The sequence below is a fragment of the Apodemus sylvaticus genome, chromosome 22 (assembly GCF_947179515.1).
Source record: "Apodemus sylvaticus chromosome 22, mApoSyl1.1, whole genome shotgun sequence".
Classification (NCBI taxonomy): domain Eukaryota; kingdom Metazoa; phylum Chordata; class Mammalia; order Rodentia; family Muridae; genus Apodemus; species Apodemus sylvaticus.
The window spans coordinates 21,875,036-21,892,808 of NC_067493.1; the positions used below are offsets into that span (position 1 = coordinate 21,875,036).

Sequence of the window (17,773 nt, forward strand, 5' to 3'; positions counted from 1 at the left end):
ATACTGACTCATAAATATTTAAAAATTAATAAGGGATTGAAGAAAACATCAACATCAGTCTCTGGCCTCTGCATGTGTCTTGCACATGTGTGTGTGTACCTACAGACATGTGCACACACACGCAGTACATACAGACATGAACACGCAGAGCAAAGACAGACTGAGGAGACACAGAAAAGGAAGGTGGTGAACTCAGATATCAAAGAGGAAGAAAGACACGTCAAAGGAATGCAATAGACAGGCAAACAGAGTAGCTGTAATTCCTGCACTTGGGAGGCTGAGGCAGGAGGATTGCTGTCTTGAGTTTGAACTCAGTATGAGCTATGTTGGATCCCCCAAACAAAACAAAATTTAAAGTTACAGCAACGGTTTCTGGGAACAGATAATAGAAAGCAGTGAACCGCCACCGGGTCTGAGCCTTTCTCCAGCCGGAATAAAGCTCTCAACTTGTGTTGTTGATGGTGTCACAAAGGGTGAGCAACAGTGGCATGTCTCAGGAAACCCAGGAAACCGTGGGAGGCAAGAGGGACTCGGTCAGGGCCACTTCCCAGGTGGTGCACGCCTGTGGGAGGAGAGAATACACAATGGTGGGAACTGGGGATAGGAATGGCATGGCGTCATGGAGGTGACCGCAGGAGACTGGAGTCCAGAGGCAACCCCCACCCCTGCTGTGTAATGGGTCCAAGGCTAGACCCAGTCTCCATGGGAACCCAAACAGCCCAATGGCAGCCCCTCGGCCCTGCACTGTGCCTCCCTGGAGAGGAAGCTGAGTTGTCTGTTCATTTCCTAACTTTTCTCTGCCTTTTACTTTTTTGCTTTTAAAAAAATACCAGTTCTCCTGTAGCCCATCCTGGCCTCTGTCTCTTTACAAGGCTAAGGATGACTGACCTTATGCACCCGATCCCCCTGCTTCTACTTCCTGGTGCTGCCTTTGCAGGCCTGGACTACCACACAGGGCTTACGAGGTGTGAGGATCAAGCCCAGGCGGCAAGCACTCTGCCAACCTGTCTGAGGAAATGTCCTTTCCCCATTGTGATGTCCCACGAGCCCCACGGGTAACTAGGGCATAAATGAGTTTGTTTAAAAACAAGTTGCAGAGCCAGGCGTAGTGGGGAAACCAGTTAACCCCAGGCTGGGGTGGGGGATGGGGCAGGAGGATCTCTGTGAGTTGGAGGCCAGTCTGGTCTCCATAGCGAGTTCCAGCTAGGCTGGAGTAACATAGTTGCCCTGTGGTAAAGGTGATGAGACCACTGTTTGTACAGTGGCGCTTTGCATTATAGGAAGAGTGAACTTCCGTTATCCCTCTCTCCTGGGGAGGCAGGAGGATCAAGAGAGGACAGAGATTGCAAATTGACAAACATTATTTTAGCAGAAGAAATTCTGTCTCTTTAAAGTAGACCTCAGTGGCCCTCAGTGACCCTGTACACAAACCAAGGCAAGGTCTTCTTCGCACTGACATTACTAAGACCATTTTATGATGTAACCAGATTCCACGGAAATGAGCTCTAAATGAAAAACATCAGTAGCTTTGTGAATATGAATGATGATTCTTATTTTTCAAAAATGAGATCAGAATTACTCCATTAAGAAGTGTCTGGATTCCAGTGCCTCAGAAAACTGGGGCCCAGCCTTGGCAAGTCATGTGGGGATAGAGGTCCCGGTGTGCTTGGTTCAGAGTTTGAAAGGGGAAGCCACTGGAGCAGATTTATTTATTGATAAAATCTAATGTAACCCAGGCTGGCCTTGAACTTACTGCGTAGCTGAGGATGACCTTCAACTCCTGACCCCCCCTGACTACACCTCCCGGGTGCTAGATTCTGGGTATGTAGTCTGCACCTGGTTTATGTAGTCTGGGATCAGACCCAGGGCTTTCCCCATGGGAGAGTTCGTGTTTGCACAGTTAACGCGGTATCAGCCTTCAGCCACCATCCAGCCTGTTGCTCCAGTCATCAGAAATGCTCAGAATCCGGCATGTTGTCAGAGCCAGGAGCAGGCGGGTTGTTGCCTCGGGTTCGGAACACACTTCTTTTGGAGCCATTAAACATGTGAAAACTGATTGTGGTGATCTGTTCATGTGCTGTTTAAGTGGGGGAATTGTGTCCTGTGTGGGTGACGTCCCTACGCCTGTTTCTTAGAGAAGCGCCCAGTGCAGCACAAGCACCATGTCTTTGACAGACAGCAAGGCTGGTGAAACGGCCCAGCAGGACAGGGCGCTGTCTCCTCTGTGTTCCCTCCCGCCCTGGGGCAGATGTGTGGCAAGATATATCATCTATTCACCTCTCATTTATCTGTGTATCCGTCTGTCTGTCTGTCTGAGACAGGCCCTGGCCATGGAGCTCAGGCTGACATGGAACTCATTAAGTAGCTCAGGCTGTCTTCCTGCCTCACCTCACGATGGCTATGAGTACAGGTTGAGTCCTTCACTCATCCGATAATGGTGGTGGTGGTGGTGGTGGTGGTGGTGGTGGTGGTGGTGGTGGTGGTGGTGGTGGTGGTAATACTGTCAGTTACATTCTTGCTGTCTGCCAGTACTGTTTACCTTCTTTAAAGTTGTATCATTCATTCATTCATTCATTCATTTATTCATTTATTTATGTGGAGGGGGTGCATGGGAGCTCACACAACAACAATTTACAGCAGTCTGTTCTCTCTATCTGTGGGTCCTGGGGATTGAACTCAGGTCATCAGGCTTGGTGGAAAGCCCCTTTACCTGCTGAGCCTTCTTGCCAGCCCTTTACAGCCACCTGCTCCCCTTCCGGGTCTCCTTTGTTGTTGTTTTGTTTTTCAAGACAGGGTTTCTCTGTGTAGCCCTGGCTGTCCTGGGACTCTGTAGACCAGGCTGGCCTTGAACTCAGAAATCCACCTGCCTCTGCCTCCCAAGTGCTGGGATGAGAGGTGTGGGCCACCATCGCCCGGCTCCTGTGCAGCATCTGAATATGCAGCCTTTTACTCTTCCCACAACGCTCTGCTAAAGCTCTGTATTTTCTACTACTCTTTCCTGTTTCCAGCCTCCAGTGTACCAACGTTTATACATGCATAGTGTTCTTTATCAGAATACCCAGAGTGCATTGTTCCCTTTGTTGTTAGCAGCTCTGTAAAGGTAAATGCACTGGCTCTTTTTCAAATGGTGTTTATGTAGCTTTAAAACATACTAGTAATTCCATCTCTATGTCTGTGCAGTTAATGTTTTAAGCTTAAATTACAGTGTTTAAATTTGTTGATTTCCTAATTTGAGGAAAGATACTTCTTAGATAGTTGCTAGGGATGTTTGTCTAACATGACACAACTTGAGAGATCACTGTGATTTTTTCCCCCTCCCATTACAAACGCTAAGAAGTTTGCTGTATCAATGTTAACTCCAGTGTCTGCTTGTTTTCAGTGTTGTGTGCCAAGAACCTTGCAAAGAAAGACTTCTTCAGTAAGTACACCCAGCTTTGTTTTATATAATACAGTTTATGTACTTCTGAAAATATATGCATGTGAGCACCTGTGCATGTGTGTGCATGCATGTGTGTGCATGTGTGTGTTTCTCATAGCATGCATGTGGAGGTCAGAGGACAACTTGCAGGAAGTCTCATCTTCCACCATATTGCTACCAGGGATTGAATTTAGATCTTGTTGGCCTCTGACATTTAATTTAAAAAACAAAACAGTGGGTGTGGTCTTGTAAGAGTCTAGGAGCCCAGAGCTTGACCAATGTCTCCTGGCTGCCCCCAGCACAGGTCTCCTCCCCCATCACAGCCATGCCCACATCCCCCGCTTCCTGATCTGGTAGCTAGTAGGACCCTGCTCTCTCTCAAATACAAACGAGGCATTTATGATGTAAGTGGCTTGGCTAAAATTGCCAATCCAGTTTTACAAAATAAATTCCATTTTAAAGCATCTGCAAGGGAGGGACTGTAAAGGGCTGAGGACTGCACCCCTGAGTGTGCCTCACCCTCTGTGAAGTCAGCGCCTACAGCCCTGAAACTCCCACGTCCCCATCCCCGTGGGCTTGCTGCCTAAGTAGCGTCATCTTCATCATCGTCGTCTACACTTCAGGATGAAGAGACTTAGGCGCAAAGGCTTTTTCCAAGTAGCCAGGAAACTCCACAGCAGTGGCCCGCAGCTCAGTCCCTCTCCAAAGCCCCGTCCTTGCTGCCTGTGTAACATCAAACCTGATGCGTTCACATGCGACGTGGAGACTGGCACTGTGATGCCACAGTTAGCACAGGCAGAAGATCAGTGACATTTCTGGGGACTGTGACTTTTGAGACGTGTACTTGATAGATCATGTTTCTACATTCAGTCGTCAGTCCCTTTAGTGATGATCAGAGTTGGGCTGGCTCAACAGACAGATTGCTTGGTGGTGGGGGAGGTGTCTAGTGTTTGTCTAGCTCAGGAAATCTGACACTTGTAAGCCTTTGCAGTACCTACACACATGTGCATGCATATATATACACATATTCTTAGTACCCACACACATGTGCGCGCACACACACACACACAAAAGTAACTTTTAAAATGTAAAACTCACCAGAGATGGACATTTGGATTTGAGCCTGTTTTCATGCTTTTCTGCTTATCCACGTATGAAGGTGCAGCACAAGGCTCAGACTCCCTTTGCTAATGGAGATAACCAAAGAGAGACAGTGAGGCGTGACATGTGCAAGCCTTATCCCAAGGGGGAATCTGCCACTCTGCTGTAAGATGCCACTGTGCCACCAGGTGGACTGTCACCACATCCGTGTATGTCTGCTCTCTCTCCCCAGGACTCCCCGACCCCTTTGCCAAGATTGTTGTGGACGGCTCTGGGCAGTGCCACTCAACCGACACTGTGAAAAACACCCTGGACCCAAAGTGGAACCAGCACTATGACCTGTGAGTCAAACCCCTCCCTGGGAGGCCCTGGGGCTACAGAAAAGAAAGAGTCAGGCTTGGAGGAGAGATTTAGAGAAAGAAAAAAGATGGTTGACTTTATTGGAAACCAAAGACTTGAAGCGATCGCATGTTGCTGACTCCCTAGTCAGCCTCCCCTGATGTCTTGGTGTTTGTTGGCCCTTAGCACAGTGGCACTGTGATCTTGGACATGTCAACTGCCTTGTCATGTTAGCAGAAAATCAACCAACCAAACAGGAGCCATTATGATTCCTGCCCCAGGGTACTACTTTTTTTTTTTAAGTGAAACCATGTTTACAACTAAAAAGCAACCCAGCATATGGTTTTGTATACTGATTCCAAATTTAGGGCCATGTTTCTATGTGGCTACATGTCCCTGCACAGCGATTATTAACATGAACTGCACTGGGTGCACAGGGGTGGTGGGTTTTTTAGTAGCACTTGCGTTTTGTTATTTTCGTCACATGGCTTGGACTGCCGTGCATCCTGATAGTTCTCTCTGTGGACGTGCTCTAGAATCTAGTAGGATCATTATCTTGGTCCTTGTACCTTTGTGCATTTTGGATGGACAGTGAAATTGTAAGCAGCCCCAGTGTTTTCTGTTAAGCCTGGGTCACTGTCTTCTAGAGTGTGAGAGCATAGTCAACCTCTTTACAAGATCTTATCATGTGCTGGGCCTGGTGCTATCAGCCTGGAGTGCTGGCACTTCTGGAGGCTGAGACAGGAGCATTGCAAGTCTCTGCCTAGTTTACAGAGCCAGTTCAATCTGGCTCTTATGTGGGGAGATGCAAACAGAGACAGACCAAGGTAATGACTACGGTCCACTTGCTGACTTGATGAGCACACTGGGCTCACTTGTAGGAGGGCGGTGAGGGCTGACTCAGGAGCGGCTGCAGTTCTGAAAGCCCACCCCAGCACCCGCGATGCCCTCTGGAAGCTGGGCCCTGTTGTCTGTGGAACTTTCTGGCAGCTCAGCAGTCCCTACCATACAACTCTGGGAGGGCTGGGAGGGAGAGATCTTGTGAATCTGGTAAGTTTCGGGACTTCCTGAGACTTGTGAGTTGCTTACTTCCTGTGTTTTTATGAGATTCCTTTAGAATTTCCTGAGTCTCAATTCTGGTGTAGAATATTTCAATTCCAAGGAAATTGCTTCAGAGCACCAACCTGGGCAACTTGAATTCCATCTCAGAATTAAAAAGTTTTTTGTTTTTGTTTGTATTTGTATGTTTTTTTTTTCTTTTTAGGGGGGTTGGGATGGATTGGGCATGTGGCTTAGGTATAGAACACCTGCCTATTGTTCGTCACTTCAGTACAACTCTTGCCAGTCAGGGGTCAGGGGTGTGGCTCAGAGGTAGAGGGCTTGCTTTGGCTCCTGTGAGACCCTTGGTTCGATCTCTAGTACAGTAAATAAATGAACAAAGGAAAAAGCAAATTTAAAAAGTGCTTATTGCAGCGTGGTTGCCTGCACTCACTGGTTGTGTATCTGGTTAGAGTCTTTTCCCCAGGCCTAGTGAGGTATGGCCAGCTCCGCCCTCAGCAGCCCGGGTTCTGAGGCAGCTAGGTGCATGCAGTTGAGGGCCTCATGGTTGAGAAGAGTACCTGAATGAGTGTGTGTGCTCTCACAGGTACGTTGGCAAAACTGACTCTATAACCATCAGTGTGTGGAACCACAAGAAGATCAACAAGAAGCAGGGGGCTGGCTTCCTGGGCTGCGTGCGGCTGCTCTCCAATGCCATCAGCAGATTGAAAGACACTGGCTGTAAGAACCCAATGCGCTCTGCCCTGCAGTGCACCGCACAGAGCTTAGGAGACACCCTTTCTTACGTTTATCTGAATGCCGAATACAGAATTCCTGCCTTCCTCCCTAGTTAACGTTCTTTGGGTTAAGTTTTGAATTGTTTGTTTGCAGACCAGCGTTTGGATCTATGCAAACTAAATCCCTCAGATACTGATGCAGTTCGTGGCCAAATAGTGGGTAAGAATTTTCTCATCTGCATAAAGGGACTTGGATGGAACCCACCGTCCTGCTCCCAATGCCAGCGACGGGGGACAGGCGTCCAGGGCAGACCACATCGGGCCATCTCTCCAGTACTAAACCTTTCCTCTTGTGTGGTTTTCATTCTTTTCTCTGGTTCCCTTCATCCTGTCATTGAAACTGAGTTACTGTGACTCCAGTCGAGATGGGAAGTTGTGGTTTATAAGTGTTGTGCTAATCAGCACAGGAATGGACAGTTGACCCTTGTCCTGACAGGGGTGAGGAGAGCTCAGGCCGCGTGGGCAGGAGCTGGAGTGTGGCTTTTCTGGGAAGCCCCCATCCTATGGCAAAGGCAAAGACCGTGTGTGACAAGCTCTGTGTACCGTGACTTACAGTCAGAGGACTCCATTGTGTGGAGAGAAAGGTTAATTGGTTGCTGCCTTGCCGGCAGGCATTCCAATGGAATGACCTCTCTGAGTCACTGTCCCCTTGCCCACCCTGTTCTTGGCAGTGCGTTAGGGGAAAGCACATGCTGGCTGTGTGGAGCATAGAGGCAGTGGAGCCGCAGCCAGGCTGAGTCACTCCTACTCCAGATGCCTCAGGTCCCAAGCCAGCAGTGAGCAGTGCCCCCGCCCAGAAGCAACGTGAGGATAAGTTCTCATGCACTGCGTCCCACTTGGAATTCCTTCTTTCCTTTGTGGAGGAATGTGTCGGGACAGAAAGCAAACAACTGAAAACCTAGGAGTAAAACGTTTTTCTTATCTGCACCAGTGAGGCTAGAACATAAATGTTTTCTTAGATTGAAGGTGTTCATTTGTACCTTCACTAAACATAAGCCAGGTCTTTTGTTGTTGTTGTTGTTTTTGTTGTTGGTTTTTTTTGTTTGTTTGTTTTGTTTTTCGAGACAGGGTTTCTCTGTGTAGCCCTGGAACTCACCCTATAGACCAAACTGGCCTAGAACTCAAAAATCCGCCTGCCTCTGTCTCCCAAGTGCTGGGATTAAAGGCATGTGCCACCACCACCTAGCAAGCTAAGTCTTCTTAAGATGGAATAAATTTTTTTTGTTTGTTTGTTTTTTTCAAGACAGGGTTTCTCTGTGTAGCCCTGGCTGTCCTGGAACTCACTCTGTAGACCAGGCTGGCCTCGAACTCAAAAATCCACCTGCCTCTGCCTCCCAAGTGCTGGGATTAAAGGCATGCTCCACCACTGCCCAGCAAGATGGAATAACTTAATGCAATGAAATATTGTGTTCTTCAGTTTTATGGGGATGGGCATGAGAAACTCCGTACTTTTTCTGCTCCCTGCTTTCAAGGACTGTTGAAATGGTTATGTGGTATGTGCAGCGGTTGGCCTGAGGTGCTTCACACTGTGGAAATACAGGGGAGGTGTAAGCTCACTTCCTTTTCATGGTACTGGACATAGGTTATGGCGTGTCCGTGGCTCACTGTGCTGCAGGGGTCTAGAGCAGCCCTGGGTGCTAACGCAGGCTCTTCTTTTGTGTTGCAGTCAGTTTACAGACCCGAGACAGAATAGGCGGCGGAGGGTCGGTGGTGGACTGCAGAGGGCTGCTGGAAAACGAAGGGTATGTATGCCTACCGTGGTGCTGCGTGATGCCGGCCGTGATGCCTACCGTAGTGCCTACCGTGGTGTCTACAGTAGTGTCTACTGTGGTGCCTACTGTGGTGTCTACAGTAGTGTCTACTGTGGTGCCTATCGTGGTGCCTACTGTGGTACCAACCATGTTTTCTTTCCCTGTGGAAAAGAAGCATCAAACCATATACTGCTGTGTGGACTAAAACTACTCCAAGCTACCACACTAGTTTATGAAGGAAGATATAATTAACCAAGGGATTATACCCCAGAGACGCAGGAACCAACATAGGGAAGCTCCTACCAACTAGAGGTGACAGTTTAGCTGTGTGTATGCCTGTAATATCAACATTCAGGAGACAGAGGCAGGAGGATCCTGAGTTTTGGGCCAGCCTGAGCTATAAAAAACAAAGAAAGAAGCCCAAGGACTGGCTGGTGCTGGTGCAGGTCAGCCTTGATGTCCTTCCCTAGGAGGCATCAGCCTGGCTCTCTAGCCAGGCTCTTTCATTGACTTGGGGCTCACCAGTTAGCCCAGGCTAGCCAACCAGGGAGCCTGTCTCCTTCTCCTCTGTGCAGATTATAAGCCCACACCACCACACTAGCTGGGACTTGAGTCAGGTCCTCCTTGTTTGCACGGGAAACACTTTCCCAGCTGAGCTGTCTCCCCAGACCCTGGACTTTGTCTTAATCACAATTTATAAGACAATTAGAGAAAATTGAACATTGACTGGTGTTTGATGATGATGGTGATTAATGTTATTTATTATTATTGTTGTTGTTGTTATTATGGTTCAGCAACAATAATGGAGAAGTCATTGGCTTTTTTTTTTTTTTTAAAGTCATTGGCTTTAAAAACAACAACAAAGTGGCCCATGGTAAAATATGTACAGGGCAGGATAGTCAATGCAGGGATGGGCTCGACACTAACCCCTTGGTGGGAGGAGTGGAGTGGAGGCAGCATGGTGACACCCCTGGGACTGCCTGCTGCTGTTCGGGAAAGGCCCGTTGTTCTGGTCCTTCATGTTGTGCATGTGTTGAAAAATTTCAGTATGAGGTTTAAGAAGTATCTGGTTGCAGGGGGCAGTGACTGACTCTTTAAGGCATATTATTTTTGAAACTTTTGTGAGCGGGGAAAGAGAGTTTAAAAGCACTTAAGAGACAACAAAGAAAGCAGAGTGTCAGGGACACCTTCTGCCCCACCTCTGTCAGGTGACTGCACCCCGGGGCTCTGCTAGAGCTCTGATTCGTGGTTGGCTCTGACCTGTTCCTCTCAGAGTCTCTCTTGTTCAACCATCTGAATGTCATGAAACCTTGCATTGGGAACACTGTCACTTGTTAGAGGGGTGTGGAACATTGTGTGTGGCCTTTGCGAGTGTGAGTCTCGTGTGAGTCTCATGACACCTCCATGATGTTTCCACGTCTGCATTGTCCTTCGCCTCCAGGACGGTGTATGAAGACTCAGGCCCTGGAAGGCCGCTCAGCTGCCTCATGGAGGAGCCTGCCCCATATACAGATGGCACTGGCGCAGCAGCAGGAGGCGGGAATTGCAGGTTTGTGGAGTCTCCAAGCCAAGATCAGAGACTCCTGGTACAGCGACTCCGAAATCCTGAGGTTCGAGGGTCCCTACAGACGCCCCAGAACCGACCACATGGTCACCAGTCACCAGAGCTGCCTGAAGGCTACGGTAAGTGTAAAGTTTGCTCCCAGTGGCCATGATAAACATTAGGACTAAAAGTAGTTTGGGGACAATAGCGTTTATTAGGCTTATAAATTACAGTGTGTCTCTGAGGGGAGTCAGGGTAGGAGCTGGAGGCAGGAACTGAAGCAGGGGCCGTGGAGGAGTGCCGCTCACTGCGTGCTCAGCCTGCTTGCCTGCTTGCTTTTTTGAGACAGGTCTCAGTCGGAAGCCCTGACTGGTTTGGAACTCACACTGTAGACCAGTCTGGCCTTGAACCCAGAGATCCATTTGCCTGTCTCCTAAGGACTGGGACTAAGGACAGACATGTGCTACTATGCCTGGCCTCACCCTGCTTTCTTAGAGCATTTGGGACCACCTGCCCAGTGGGCTGGGCCATCCCAAATTAGTAACTAATCAATAAAGTGTCTCACAGACTTGCCTACAGGCTAATCCGATGGAAGCACTTTCTCAATTAAGACTTCAGTTTTCCCAAATAACTCTAGCTTCAATCAAGTGACAGAAAACCAGTCAAGACAGTGAGGGATTTACCCTGTGTCCCATGTCCTGTGCACAGCTGCTAATGGCCTGGCTGTGCCTTCCATGGCTGTAGCATTGGATAACCCGGACCACAAATGGATGGGAAAGTTGTAATGAACTCTGGGCAGGCAGGCGCCCCTTCTCTCACATACCAGAGAGACAAGGCAGTGTGAGGGAAGCAGGTAGACTCAGTGTGGTCTGAGATTTGAGAACAGAAGGGATATCATGGGGATGGAGTGAGCAGAACCATGTGGCTCCAGTGGCGAGAAGGACCGAGGAGGGGCGTTGTTCACATCAGCAGATCACCCAGATCACCCAGCTAGGAGACCATGGCTGACAGTTGTGTCTGTGGCAGAAGAGCAGAGCCTTCTTTTCCAGGTTGGCCCAGTGAGGGAAGGCCCAGGAGCAGTGGGTTCTATCCAAACATGGGGACAGTATGGAGTTGAGGAAGCTAGCCACAGCCTTGTAATTCTTTTTTCTGTGATCATAGAGTTTTGAAAGAAGCAGGGACAGGATACACACCAGCGTCACACCACTGAGGATGCTGAGACAGGGACGGGGTGCACACCAGTGGTCACACCACTGAGGATGCTGAGACAGGGACGGGGTGCACACCAGCGGTCACACCACTGAGGATGCTGAGACAGGGACAGGATACACACCAGCGTCACACCACTGAGAATGCTGAGACAGGGACAGGGTGCACACCAGTGGTCACACCACTGAGGATGCTGAGACAGGGACAGGATACACACCAGCGGTCACACCACTGAGGATGCTGAGACAGGGACGGGGTGCACACCAGCGGTCACACCACTGAGGATGCTGAGACAGGGACAGGGTGCACACCAGTGGTCACACCACTGAGGATGCTGAGACAGGGACAGGATACACACCAGCGGTCACACCACTGAGGATGCTGAGACAGGGACGGGGTGCACACCAGCGGTCACACCACTGAGGATGCTGAGACAGGGACAGGGTGCACACCAGTGGTCACACCACTGAGAATGCTGAGACAGGGACAGGGTGCACACCAGCGTCACACCACTGAGGATGCTGAGACAGGGACGGGGTGCACACCAGCGGTCACACCACTGAGGATGCTGAGACAGGGACAGGGTGCACACCAGTGGTCACACCACTGAGGATACTGAGACAGGGACAGGGTGCACACCAGTGGTCACACCACTGAGGATGCTGAGACAGGGACAGGGTGCACACCAGCGGTCACACCACTGAGGATGCTGAGACAGGGACAGGGTGCACACCAGCGGTCACACCATTGAGGATGCTGAGACAGGGACGGGGTGCACACCAGCGGTCACACCACTGAGGATGCTGAGACAGGGACGGGGTGCACACCAGCGGTCACACCACTGAGGATGCTGAGACAGGGACGGGGTGCACACCAGCGGTCACACCACTGAGGATGCTGAGACAGGGACAGGATACACACCAGCGTCACACCACTGAGAATGCTGAGACAGGGACAGGGTGCACACCAGTGGTCACACCACTGAGGATGCTGAGACAGGGACGGGATACACACCAGCGGTCACACCACTGAGGATGCTGAGACAGGGACAGGGTGCACACCAGCGGTCACACCACTGAGGATGCTGAGACAGGGACAGGGTGCACACCAGCGGTCACACCACTGAGGATGCTGAGACAGGGACAGGATACACACCAGCGGTCACACCACTGAGGATGCTGAGACAGGGACGGGGTGCACACCAGCGGTCACACCACTGAGGATGCTGAGACAGGGACAGGGTGCACACCAGTGGTCACACCACTGAGAATGCTGAGACAGGGACAGGGTGCACACCAGCGTCACACCACTGAGGATGCTGAGACAGGGACGGGGTGCACACCAGCGGTCACACCACTGAGGATGCTGAGACAGGGACAGGGTGCACACCAGTGGTCACACCACTGAGGATACTGAGACAGGGACGGGGTGCACACCAGCGGTCACACCACTGAGGATGCTGAGACAGGGACAGGGTGCACACCAGCGGTCACACCACTGAGGATGCTGAGACAGGGACAGGATACACACCAGCGGTCACACCATTGAGGATGCTGAGACAGGGACGGGGTGCACACCAGCGGTCACACCACTGAGGATGCTGAGACAGGGACGGGGTGCACACCAGCGGTCACACCACTGAGGATGCTGAGACAGGGACAGGGTGCACACCAGTGGTCACACCACTGAGGATGCTGAGACAGGGACAGGGTGCACACCAGCGGTCACACCACTGAGGATGCTGAGACAGGGACAGGGTGCACACCAGTGGTCACACCACTGAGGATACTGAGACAGGGACAGGGTGCACACCAGCGGTCACACCACTGAGAATGCTGAGGCAGGAGAATCATGAGTTCAAGGCTAATTTGGCGCACATCACAAGACCTGTGTCAAATACCAACATAAATAAGTAAGCAAACAAACTAAAATAAAGCTTCAGAGTCTGAAGTAGGATTAGATAGAAAACTAAATATGCTCACAGCCCCTTTCTCCTGCAGAGCAAAGGACAACAGTGCAGGGACAAGTTTACTTTTTGCACACGCAGACTGGAGTCAGCACATGGCACGACCCCAGGATCCCCAGGTAGGTCTCACCAGCTTGAAGAGTGAGCCCCTCCCATGGAAGCCAGCAGTGCCCTGTGAGGGGAGATGGAGGCTGGGACATGCTGGGCAGGGATGGACGTGTGTGCGCATGCGTGTGTATGTGTGTACATGTGTGTGTGTGTGCGCGCGTGTGTGTGTATGTGTGCATGTGTGCATGAATGTGTGTTTGTGTGTGTGCGTGCGTGTGTGCGCTCGTGCGTGTGTGTGTCTGTGTGTGTGTGTGTGTGTGTGTGTGTGTGTGTGTTGCGGGAGTTGGTGGAGACAGGAAACATGGTGGCCCTCAGTAGCTGTTGGGATTGGTCACTTGGCCATGTACTGTGAACTCTGGACCTTTTTGTAAATGCATAGTTTTCCATGGTCAAAGTTAACAGAAAGATAAAGCCTCTGTCACCCTTTCTCTTTTCCACTTTACTGCCCCTCTTGCCTCAGTCCCTTGGGGACCATTCCGGGGGGAGATGAAGCTTTTCTATACGAATTCCTTCTCCAAGGCCATACATCCGAGCCCAGGTCAGAGAGACCCCACCCCACCCCTGCCAGAGTTAAGTTCGTTCGTTCTTTCTTTCTTTCTTTCTTTCTTTCTTTCTTTCTTTCTTTCTTTCTTTCTTTCTTTCTTTCTTTCTTTCTTTCTTTCTTTCTTCCTTCCTTCCTTCCTTCCTTCCTTCCTTCCTTCCTTCCTTCCTTCCTTTCTTTCTTTCTTTGTTATCTTTCTTTGCTGTCTTTCTCCCTCTCTCTCTCTTTCTCCTTCCTTCCTTTCTTTCTTTGCTGTTTTTCTTCCCTGCTCTCCTCTCACAGTAGCTAGCATCCCTGCCTCAGAGGCCCTGGGTAATGCTTTTCACTCGCTGTGCTCCCTCAGCCCCAGTGCAGCCTCCCACCTTTGCTGTTGAATTTACAGTTCAGGGTCTGTCATTTGCATGGGAATATTACCTGCAAATGAACGGGGAGCCTCTTGGTATGCGTTGTAGAAATAACAGGCATCTGCCTTAATCCCTAAAGTGTCTTAAGCAGCAAGACGTTCTGGTCCCTGCCGACTGGATTGCAGTTAAGTTATCAAGGGGCCAGAATGAAAACACGTGCTGAACACGGGGGTGCCATGGTGTGCTCTGTCCCCATAGGTCTGGAAAGTGTAGGCCTCAGGAGCTTTTCGGTAGAGAAATTTTTTGCTACAGCAAGAATCTGGTCAGTTTGATTTGTGCTTCCCAAGAGTGTCCTGATGGAAGCTAGCTGCTTCCTGCTAGTCTGTCCCTCTGTGTGTAAGGAAGGGTGTTCCTGGGGTAGCCCCCCTCCCTCACGGTGGACAGAGACTCTTAAGAGGTGTATGTGCTTTTGACCTGCCATGTGTGGCTGCTGTTTGTAGGCCGGAGGCTCGGACTTACGGAGTCAGCAGGAGCTGCAGTGTGAGGGGACACGGGCACCTTGCTAGGAACCCCTGTGGCTGCTGTCTGTGAGCTTGGTCCTGCTCCTTGGTTCTCAGTGGGATAAAGCTCTCTCTCTATTCCATTTCGCTAGAGACCTTAACAGTGTGAACTGTGATGAACTTGGGCCACTGCCTCCAGGCTGGGAAGTCAGAAGCACGGTGTCGGGAAGAATCTATTTTGTAGATCACAATAATAGGACAACCCAGTTTACAGATCCACGGCTTCACCACATCATGAAGTAAGACCTTAACACCCTTGCTGGTCTCTTTATAACTGGATGCTTCCTTACACCAGTATTGGTGCACACATGTGTGCATGTATGTGCATGTGTGTATGTGGGGGTGGTACCGGCACATTAGACAGTGACATGATGTGTACAGAGGCCATACATCAGTGTGAGTCCTTCCCCTATCACTCTCTACCCTAAATCTTGAGCAACGTGGCCTGGAACTCACTTCTCTGGCTAGCTAGCAAGTCCCCAGGTCTGCCTGACAGTCCTCAGCACCAGGGTGTTTACGTAGGTGCTGGTATGCGGGTCCTCATGCTCACACAGCAGGCACTTGACTAGCAATTTTCTTAATGTACCTACTGTTGTGTTTGCTCAGTAGTGAGCACAAGCAAATAAGGGAGATATTTGTTGAACAGTGACCTGGTTTAAACCCTGAGATTGGTGATCGTTACATATTGCTGGCGCCCTTGTCCTTCAAGCAGGGCTCTGAGGTGACAGCAGGAAGAGGTTCTCCAGAAAAGCCTGCACAGCTCACTCTGTAAGGGCCGCCTGCTGCTGCCGCTGTGCCAGGCATTTCTGCCTTGGAAGTGGGTGTGATCTTTTGTGCTACCCATGGTTAGTAGCGCACAGACAGCCTCACACATGCTCTGTGCAGCTCGCATAGATGGCAAGCCTTGAATAAAGCAAATGCCACATTGTTCCTCGTGGCCCACACCCTGTTACTAGTCTTCATTCTTAGTGAACAGGGCTTGAAAAGGAAGAGTGGATGCCACTGGATGTCACCGGGCATCCACAGGACATCCTCAGACAGACATGTGGCTGCTCTTCAGGCCTTTTCAGAGCTGTGTCAGTTGGTCCCAGTGACACATGTACATGTGTAACACAGTGACGGTTTCTGTTGTAATTTTTATAATAATATAGCAGATTGTACTAGGGTTCTGTAGAGGAACAAAAGTTATAGAGAATACACACACACACATACACGAATGATTTACAGGCTGTGGTCCACCTAGTCCAACAATGGCTGTCTATTTTGCCCATGAGGCTGTGGTGTGTCTCGGAATATACTCAGTATACTCTTGAATCCTGAAGAAGTGGGCTGTAATATCAGTGAAGGAAATCCACTTGCCAGAACGAGAGGAAGCAGGCAGAGAGAGAACAAGCTTCCTTCTTCCATGTCCTTTATGTAGGCTGCTAGCAATGCTGTGGCCGGGGTTAAGGATGCAGCTTCCCACTTTAAAAGATCTGCGTTCAAGTTTTTATCTTCCCACTTTATAAAGATCCAGCTTTGAAATGGGTCTTCCCACTTCAAATGACTTAATTAAAAAGTGAACAAGGCCTCAGCCATTTGTGTGTTAGTTCATTCGAGGTGTAGTCAAGTTGACAACCAGGAAGAGCCATCATGTAGATAAATGATATCTTTATTGTACCCCAGACCTGGGCCAGGCTGTTGTCATTGACCCGACAGCCCTGTTGTCAGCAGAGCCTGCTCCCTGCAGTGTATGTGCCGCAGGCCGCCTGCCGTTCTCAGGCCTGCCAGTGACGGCCATTTCTCCTCTTTGCAGTCACCAGTGCCAACTCAAGGAGCCCAGCCAGCCGCTGCAGTTGCCTAGCGAGGGCTCCGTGGAGGACGAGGAGCTTCCTGCCCAGAGATATGAGCGAGATTTAGTCCAGAAGCTTAAAGTTCTCAGGCACGAGCTCTCTCTCCAGCAGCCCCAGGCTGGTCACTGTCGCATAGAAGTTTCCAGAGAAGAAATATTTGAGGTAAAGAATTGTGTCTTGCTAAGCCATATGGCCCCGTGGGGACACACGCAGGGAGGGTGTGAGGGCAACTGTGTCTGCCTGCTTGGTGCACTCTGCCTTCTGCTCGGTATTCGAGGGCTCTGTTTCACTGACATTGCTGTTGTTTAGTTTTTATTATAGCCGGATGTAGTAGCACATACTTTTTATCCCAGCACTAGGGAGGTGGGGCAAGTGGATCTCTATGAGTTTAAGGCCAGCCTGGTCAATATAGTGAGTCCTAGGACAGCCAGGGATACACAGTGAGACCCTGTCTCAAAAATCTTTTTTTTTTATCATTGTGGATATTTATTATACAAATAGTATTACACAAGGACATTTCATCGTGTTGGCTCTGCCTCTCTCCCAGCCCCCACCCTGCGCATTCTCCCTCTTACAGTCCAGTGTGCTTCTAAACTTCACAGATATGTATATGATTTTATATGTCTATAAAACTTAGGAATTTTGGCTATGAGAAACAAACAGTTATTTGTCTTCTAAGACAGGCTTAATTCACTCACTATAGTTATCTCCAGTTGCTTAATCTAAGGATACCAAAGTTCCAGTGTCTGTCCACACCACATATTCTTTATCCACTCCCCAGCTGGTAGACACCTAGGTCGGCTCCAGAGCTTAGCTGTTGTGATTAAGCCTTGCTGACTTATCACAGAGTGCACTCAGTGCTCTGAGGCGTACCATGGCATGTCTAGATGGAGTTGTAGTTTGTTGAGAACCTCCAGACTGACTTCTGTGGTGGTGGCTGGACCACTTTGCACTCCCACTGTCTGTGTAAGGCTTCCCTCTGTCCACACTTTCCACAGGACTTACCGTTTTCTTAACAGGGGTGACATGGGCTCCGCCATGTAGTCTCTCTGTAGTGTATATGTGAGTCTTCTGAAATTAGTATAGCTAGCAAAGATTTTTCTCCCCTGAGGGATCAATTTTACTGTTTAGTGAGATGCAGGGTTTGTTAGGACCTAGGCTCAGGCTGAGTAGAATTGTGTTTCTGTCTCTGACAACAGTTTTCAGTGTTCAACCGTGGTTGTCTG

General features: G+C 49.8%; 1 protein-coding gene across 2 annotated transcripts in view; it reads left to right on the forward strand.

Moving 5' to 3' along the window:
- The window catches only part of Smurf1 (SMAD specific E3 ubiquitin protein ligase 1), an 88,169-nt gene that overhangs the window by 58,714 nt on the left and 11,682 nt on the right, over positions 1–17,773 (forward strand). For both annotated transcript variants that reach the window (XM_052167813.1, XM_052167815.1), the window contains exons 2-10: positions 3,380–3,418; positions 4,752–4,860; positions 6,504–6,637; positions 6,788–6,853; positions 8,360–8,435; positions 9,886–10,127; positions 13,197–13,281; positions 14,808–14,954; positions 16,511–16,709. In XM_052167813.1, coding sequence (XP_052023773.1) covers positions 3,380–3,418; positions 4,752–4,860; positions 6,504–6,637; positions 6,788–6,853; positions 8,360–8,435; positions 9,886–10,127; positions 13,197–13,281; positions 14,808–14,954; positions 16,511–16,709 — 1,097 coding nt within the window. The remainder of the gene's footprint in view (positions 1–3,379; positions 3,419–4,751; positions 4,861–6,503; positions 6,638–6,787; positions 6,854–8,359; positions 8,436–9,885; positions 10,128–13,196; positions 13,282–14,807; positions 14,955–16,510; positions 16,710–17,773) is intronic.